This window comes from Akebia trifoliata, chromosome 10 (genome assembly GCF_017979445.1).
Source record: "Akebia trifoliata isolate Shusen 1 chromosome 10, ASM1797944v1, whole genome shotgun sequence".
Classification (NCBI taxonomy): Eukaryota; Viridiplantae; Streptophyta; class Magnoliopsida; order Ranunculales; family Lardizabalaceae; genus Akebia; species Akebia trifoliata.
This window is the reverse complement of record NC_141384.1, coordinates 24,603,039-24,611,583: the sequence shown is the minus strand read 5'-3', so window position 1 is coordinate 24,611,583 and position 8,545 is coordinate 24,603,039. Positions and strand designations below refer to the sequence as shown.

At 33.8% G+C, this 8,545-nt stretch overlaps 1 protein-coding gene across 1 annotated transcript; it reads right to left on the bottom strand.

Moving 5' to 3' along the window:
• Positions 1-4,281: 4,281 nt before the first annotated feature.
• TIP2;2 (tonoplast intrinsic protein 2;2) lies at positions 4,282-6,906 on the bottom strand. The gene is made up of 3 exons (XM_086456626.1): positions 6,556-6,906; positions 4,885-5,135; positions 4,282-4,785 (listed from the first exon to the last, which is right to left on the bottom strand). Exons 1-3 carry the CDS (start codon positions 6,713-6,715, stop codon positions 4,402-4,404), a joined length of 795 nt encoding a protein of 264 aa, XP_086312752.1. The 5' UTR covers positions 6,716-6,906; the 3' UTR covers positions 4,282-4,401.
• Positions 6,907-8,545: the final 1,639 nt, after the last annotated feature.

The window sequence follows — 8,545 nt, the reverse complement described above, 5'->3', positions numbered from 1 at the left end:
GCAATGAAGGGTAATCAATAACTCAAAAGACTAACAAAGAACAATTTTTGCACTGTGCCTATGATAGACATCCACACAACTCCCAAACTTCCCCAGAAATCATTAAAAAAAAAAACCAATCACTTCAAAGTTCTACCTAAAATTACTCCTCAAAACCCTTAAAACTCAATTTTATTAACTCTGCAATCAAGGTAACCTCTAAGACTCTAAGAAATTTCAAACAACCAATTTTTTTATATTTTACAAAGAAAATAACTTCTCCACACGTCTAAAAGTCTAAAAACCAATATTTTGATATTTTACAAAGAAAATTACTTCTCCACACGTCTAAATGTCTAAAAAATCTTCTTTTTTGAAACTCGGCACTCAAAATTACTTCTCAGAAATCCTAAAAACGAAAATTTGAACTATATAATCGAAACGCCCGCCAAAAACCCTAAATTTCCGCAGATCAACTGTGCATATATGCCTAAATTTCAAGTACCAAACAAAATTACTACTCAGAAATTCTTCTAAAAAAAAACTTCCTTTGAACACTATGCATTCAAAATTACTTCTCATAAATAATAAAAGTACAAAAAAAAAACAATAAAAAGTCGCCTCCCAAAAAAAAAAAAAACCCTAAATTCCCGCAGATCAAAGATGCACATAAACTTAAATTTTTCCAACTATACTTACCAGTTAAAATCAAAGCACCACGAAAACCCTAATTTTTTTTATTTTGTCGTAAGCTTTGAGTTTCAACTTTTGAAGTACGTGCGTTATAACATACGGCGCATCGAAAAAGAGAATTTAAACAGTACAGAAGAAGCAGGAAAAATAAGATGCTACCTCCCTCCATCCGGAGACGAAATCGTGGCCGTTGATCAACCAGACACGAAATCCAACGGTCATCCAAAGGCTCATTTTCCAAGGGAGAGACTCGCCTTAAATGGTAAAAAGGGTGTCTCGTCCAGAGAAGAAACCCTAATTTGGTACCCTTTCGACATGAATTGTTGGAGGTTGCAGGAGATGGTTTGATGGTTAAAGTTCGTAATTTTCCGGCGGATCGAAGGGTATTTTAATGAGAATCAGCGAAGAAATTGAAAAAACAAAACAAAAAAAACAAATAAGAGGGAACGACGAGACGACTGTAGGACTCTCTATCTCTCTCTCTCTCTCTTCTCTTTCCTCCTTTCGCTTCACACTGCGACAGGACTAAGGATAGGAATGTTGGGATCGAATTTAATAAAGGGTAAGTTGATTAAACAAATGCCCCTGTGTTCTGAAATATTTACGACTGTACTAATTACCAATTCTCACTAATGGAAGATCTATAAATTATTGGGGTCATTTGCCTAGTTCGATCTTTGCTCTTTATCATGATGATGATACACTATGAAAAATATTCTGACGATCAAATCAATATAATTATTTTAATATTTTTTTAAGATATTTACAATCTGATCATTTCTTCCAAACTAGTAATCCATAATTATTTTAATATTTTTTAATTCAATCAAAAATTAAAATATAAAATTCACTAATAGAAAATTAAAATTTTACAATTTTCTAGGATAGTAACCATGGTTTTAAATCTCGTCCGAGACTGAGATAAGTCGTTCGAGATGTCTCAATTTTGTTATGTAGTGATTCGGATTTACAAGGTGTTTCAACACTCGCATCATCTCACGAGCTAAACGAGATATCTCGGGTGATATTTTGAAAATCATTGATGAGTTAATAAAACTCTATCGAGTCAATTGGGATTTTGTGTATTTTGATTAAAATAATTATTTTTTTTAGAATTTAAATATTTATAATAAAAATAATAAAAAATAATAATAATAATAAAAAAAACATGATATATCACTAGACTTTTTCTAATATATCTTATTTTATTAAAAAAATATTTTATTTAAATATATATAAATCAATCAATGTAAACCAAGTTAAATGGGTTGTCCCGTTTGAGACGAGATAACTCAGTCTCGTCCATGTATGTGATGAGATGTCAAAACAAGTTTTGAAAGCATTTAGCAACCACCTTCCAAGATTATGGGGTCCTTTCCACTATGAAACGCATTTTGTCTATCATATTAGTCCCGTATATTTTCCTTTCAATATAGAAATTAAGTGGGATAATTCACAATAATGATCATACTACATCTCTAAGGAATATAATAATTTAACAAAAGCAATCGTTAAATATATAATGAAATCAAGTCAATCCAATTACAGATCATGAATATGTAGTTGCAATGCCCAAGAAAGGGAAGCCCAACTGCATACCAATAGCAAAAAGACATGTATGTCTCATTATTATATATTTTGTCATTCATAATGTATAATCCATAAGCATACAAAATCCCTCTCAAGATTAATTATCATAGTCATGCTTGCAACATTGCCGTCAAAAGTAAAATTTATGACTTGTTATGCAATCAAACAAGCTTCCCCCCCAGTGATTCTCCAATTCTAGACTCACCTTTTCCTCTTGTTTTATTGTTTGGATTGATCAAAGCTTTTTGTTCTTCATGGATTTCAATTCCAAAAATCTAGAGAATGTCTCCATGTTTTTTTACTTTTTTATAATTGTATTAATCGTTGATTAATTATTATTCACCTAACAGAGGTGTCGATTCATTCTTATATAGAGAAGAGTAGAGAGAGTCTAGAGTTCTTCTTGTAATAGGATTCCTTACCATCAATGTTTTCCCTATTAAAATCTAGTGAGGATTCTTTCTAAATCCAATGACTTGTAGGTTTTCTTAATATTAACAACTCTTGAGTTTGATTAAAATGTATAGGCCGATCAAATCATCCATAAAGTAAGTCTAACATACAAAACTCAATAATGGGATTTAAAGTTGGTTTTATTCCTATTATATCATCATAACTAAATGCAAGAATATCAAAACGTTCCAAATTGAATGAATTTTTATTTATTTATCATATCATGTTAATTTTACTAATTTTATAACTATAATTTTAACGATGAAATAATCTAATGAAAAACCCTTACCCACTTAAGTTCATAAATAAAATATAAATCATAGATGCTTTTTCACTCGTATCTCAATGAAAAACATCTATGATTCCTATCCACTTTCACGTCACGAAGTGCAATATGAGGTTTCAGCTTAAGGTCACTTCAACATTATTCAACAAAATACCTCATTTGTTCCCCTTATAACTTTGTGGATGATTGGTCCCATTTGGGAGTGGTCATTACCACATGTTTTGGGAGATTGAACAAACTCTTAATTTTTGTAAATTATATTTAAATTTTTTAGAATTTAAAATATAATTATAAATCTTTATTATATTGGCAATATTCACTTATGATAAACTTAACAATATCAATGGCATAAGCGTAATTTTGATGGATAGACAAGGCCGATTTTTTATAAGAAAATGATAGAAAAAAGGAAAAGCCGCCTCTTAAGTCAAATCGCAAATCGCAATGGAGAAAAAGTTAATCGAGTAGAATAAAATTATAAATCGCTAGATTTTGGAAACATTTCCTCGACGTTCTTCGGACGCAAAATTTTCATCAATGATTAGAAGACCCAAATTAGATTATTTCGTGTACAAACGAATTGAGGATTGGTTCTATGTTGTCCACCTCAGAAGAAGATGATCCTCGTATTCTTCTCTCTTATCGTTGGATGAAAAATCCAAATGTCCGAATTAAAGTAGAGAGCTCTTTTGGCACCCCAACTTTTACTTATATTACAAAACTCTCATTTTGTTATTAGATTTTTATTTTTTGGATTTTAGGATTGAAAAATGCTGAAATGACACACGGTATTACTACGATTCTCACAAGTTTGACGTGGGATATGCAACATAATCATAGATGTGTTTTCTCGTGATATGAGTAAAAATCATTTATGATTATGTACGCATCTCCACGTCAAACTTGTGAAAATCACAATACATACTGTGTCACCCCATCAGCAAGACTTATAAATTTTGTTTTAAAAATTATTAAATATTTGACAGGATCAAATTAGGTTAATTTCGAAAAAGATTTGTAAAAGTTGAAATATTCGCTTGCTTTTGGATGACGGTTCAAGATCAATCTCATCAAAATCTTATATTCCCTGAGAAGGTTCCACTACGTGGAAACACTCTTTAATTGAAGCTTTAGTAGATCGTGAGAAGAAATCATTATTAAATTTGTCTAATAAAATTAGAAATTCTACGCCAACTTTTGCTAATAACACTCCAATTCATATGTAAATATTCAATTAGTAAAAGTTGGAGTAGCAATGAAACTGTCTAAATATATTGTCTTATTTAATTATTAATCCAAAAATCACTGATGATTTTGGCCACAGAGCAAAGTTAAACCTTAAACACTTCATAAATACTTGTAAATCATTTATTTGTTGGGGTCATACATGTAAATAAAAATCAAACCCCCACTACCTCGACCATACCACGTGATGAATCCAATGGTTGAGGAGGGAACACCACATTCTCGTAGAGTAGACCGGCTACTGTAGCCCCAATCAAGGGTCCGACCCAGTAAACCGCTTGATTCTTCAAATGCCCACTTATGATAGCTGACCCGAATGAGTAAGCCGGGTTCATCGACCCACCCGTAAAAGGCCCCACTGCCAAGACATTCGCCCCAGATATAAACCCTATCACTATTGGTCCAATTGACCCAAATGAACCCCTTCTTGGGTCCCCCGCCGCGTACACCGTGTAGACCAAAGCAAATGTTATCACGCTCTCCAGCACGGCTGCACCAAAGCCAGTCATCTCCTCTGCAATTGCATGGGTTGGTATCACCTGCATGACCCGAATCCAAAACCCGAGTCCAGGGTTAAATGAAAGTAAAATGCTATATAGTTAAGCAAGATATGACGTGTACAGGAGTAGGGCACTTACATGACCAGCAGTAGCAACTCTTAAGAGGAGGGAGGCCAAGGTGGAGCCCATCAACTGTGCAACCCAATAGAACATGGAAGTTGGGATGCTGATGTGGCCTCCAATAGCCAATCCAAAGGTGACAGCTGGATTCACATGGCCACCCGATATGTTGACCGCGATATAAACAGCTGTTGATAATCCCAAGGCGTTTGCAATGGCTATAACCAAAAGTGATGATGGATCTGATGTGGCACCCACTGTCAACTTATCTGTGTACGTGAAACATAATCCAAAGTTAGATGTTTGTTGCTCAATATCAAAACAACGGTCAAGATGGGAGAATCATTCTAAGGATTCACAAGAGAATGTAACCCTAGAAACAATGCACCCATCTTTATTATGGGTCTTGTTAACGTGCGCCCCTAGAGTCTAGGGGCGCACAGTAAAGTGCAATAAATACATTTTGGAAATTGGAATCTCAGAGTGTTTTGGTAAAAAAAAAATTTAATGGGCATTGCACTTTAACAAGTGCCTTACGTGCTAATAAATCACTTTATTATTATTGTTATAAATTACAATGAGAGAAGGTGGAGTAGAAGTGGTTTGACACAAAAAATTGGATTATAAAAATGTCCCCCACTTTAACATTTAAACTTAATATAATCAGGGCCATTATGTTCAAAAATTAAGAAAATTGCAATAGCGCATCTCTGGAATTATGTTGATTAGTTTTTAAAATTACAAAAATATCATTTTCACTATGTAATCTTCAAAATCTCCTTTGATTAAAATTTTAAATTATGAATAAACCCTTCAAATATATGTACATTTGTACATGCCTCCTTGTAATCTTTGTACTACAATTTGTATCTTCTTTTCTTTCTCGAGCATCTACTTAATGGAGAGTTTCAATCATTGTCTTGGATGGGATAAATCATTTATCTTGATTTAAACTTATTTACTAATATACGTATATTCAATAATTATAATTTTTCTCTCATTAAATAAGGTAAGTCAAATGAATATTAATCACAAAATGATATTTTATGTAGATAGTTAATATTAAAAATATTTGTTTTGATAGTCGTCGATTGGGCCCGTAACTAGGCTTTGCCTAGTCCTTAGACCATTATCTTGTCCAAGGGGTAGGCTTGGGGAATGTGCAACAGCTACACATCGCATACACTAGGTAAGTGAGGGTGTACCCTAGTAGTTGGTCCTGGGAAAATAATATTCATACTAGGTATCGAACTCACTTATTGGTTCGAAATTGCCATTGAGCCAACCCCTAGGGGTTTAAAAAATTTATTTTATCATAAATCATAATAAAATATAAATAAAAACCCAGTTGACTCGATCTAGTGTTATTAACATTGCCAATATTTGCAAATATCAGACCGTCAAATATTAGATCTCGATACAACGTGAGGGACTATAGACAATGAAAATTTCTCTCCAACGATAAGGAGATGAATTGGATTAGTAATTCACGTCTCGAATGATTTTCAAAACCATGTTATAGAGAGTCAATAAGGGCTTGGTGTGCAATGAAGGTTAATTAGATTGGAAAGTGAAATAAAAATTTATAGAGATCAGTACTGATTTATCAGTTTTACTAAAGAATTCTACACTAGAATAATTTTATATTTATTAAAGAAAAAAAAAGTAAGAAAAAGAGAAAACACATACGAGAAGACATGGTAGATCCGACAGCCACAAAGACGAAGAGGAAGGTGGAGATGAACTCTGCAAGATATGATCGAAGAGCGGTGGGAGTGATCGATTGTTCAAAATGGGTGGTTAAGATCGTAGTCGAAGCCATTTTATTATTATTGTTTATAATAAACATTGAAGGAGGAGCAACAATCTCAATGGTGAATCTTCTGTTGGAGAGTTTCTAGTCAACTGCATGCATGTGATCTGTAAACTATTTTGTGGGAGGGATAGTTGCACGTTAATATATTGCTCCAGAAGTTGATAATCAAAGAGACGCAACGGTCTCTGTAAGGACTTGAATTCAAATTTCAACCGCCAAGGGACGTGGCTATTTGGCCGCGTGTTGGTATTCTTCGGAATTTGAGGGTGGTGGATGGATGTTCTTGAGACAATTGTGTTGAAACAATGGAATTTACAGAAAAGCCCTTTATCAAGATCTAACAAATTTTTTTTTTTTTTTTTTTTGTTGTTGTCTGTTTGTGACTTATATCCCTAGCATAATAGGGTATATATCTCACAAGCGTCCTTGGTTAATCATGAGTCAGTGATAATAATGGTTTGCCAGCTATCATACTCAATCAACTCTCTGACATGACAAGTTTGAGAAGGTAGATCTGTACGTCTCGACATACATATTGCACTTCCTCATAAATAAAAAGTGTACCCTAAGAGACTTGTGTATCTCGAGACGTACAGATCTACGATTCCCTAACTTATCCATGTTAAGGAGTCGATTGAGTATGCCACATGACGAGTCATATTATCATGACTCTTAAAAAAATTGAGTAGTAATAATCTGATTACCCGATGTGGCACACTGATCAATCAAGTCTCCTAATGTGATAAGTTTAGTATCGTAGTATGTACATCTTAGGATATACATTGGGGGGGAGTAGTTTTGTATCCCGAGGCATACATATCTACAATTCCCAAACTTGTCGTGTCATGAGAGTCGATTGAGTGTGCCACGTGGGGTAGTCATCAGATTATCATGATTCTAAAATATTTTGTTACCTCCTTGAAACTTTGACCATATGTAATGCTTGTTTAATTATTGCATTGGTTACCTAGATGTCCATTGATGGCAAATGCATGACAAGTAGATTGGCTTGAGTTGGAAGTTATTCAGTTTGATGCTCAGTAGTAAGAGTTGGGGTGTAGTTGGATGTTCTTGTTGTCATAGGGACTTTGAGAGCTAGATGTATATATTCACGTTAAAGTAGATTTGTGTTGGGCTGGGTCCACCTCATGTGGGCCACCTAAAAAGAATAAGGGCAAAGCCCATTTAACATAAAAATAAAAATAAAAGGAAAAGGGGCAGCAGCTGGTTCTTTAGTTGGGACTGTTGTTTTTTTGGGTTACAAGAAGGGGAGAAAAGAAAAGAGCAAGGTTGAAAGAAAGAGAAAAGAAAGGGGGTGGACTTTGGAGAGTTAGGGCAAGAAGATTAAAGGGCAAACTTTGCTCGATTTGGCTCAAATTTAGAGTAGAGAATCCTTGCAATAAACTCTACAACTCTACCAAGTTATTTTTCCAGATTAGCTTCACTTTCTCATCTCTATTTAGAGATTTCATTGGTGAGACCTAAACTTTTCCCTTTTTTATTTTCTTGTGAAATCCATCTTTATTAGATGATGTTTATTGTATTGTTGAACCAAGAATATGTATTCTTGATGTTGATTGTAATCTTGTGAGCTTCTAGATTGATCTTGAGAGAATTTTGGTGTAATCCATTATTATTGATAGTGGAAGTTTTGGGTGTGGACTACCGAGACAAGTCTTGTGGTTTTTACCTTCACTTTGAAGGGTTTTTCCACACTAAAAATCTTGTGTTGTTGCTTGTGGTTGTTTATTTTGCTTGGTTGGATTATCTTGCACTTAGATTGGTATTATTTGGTATAATGGTAGTGTTGATATTGGTTGGATATTTTTAGCCTAGTTTTGTCACTCAAAGAAGGAAATGATT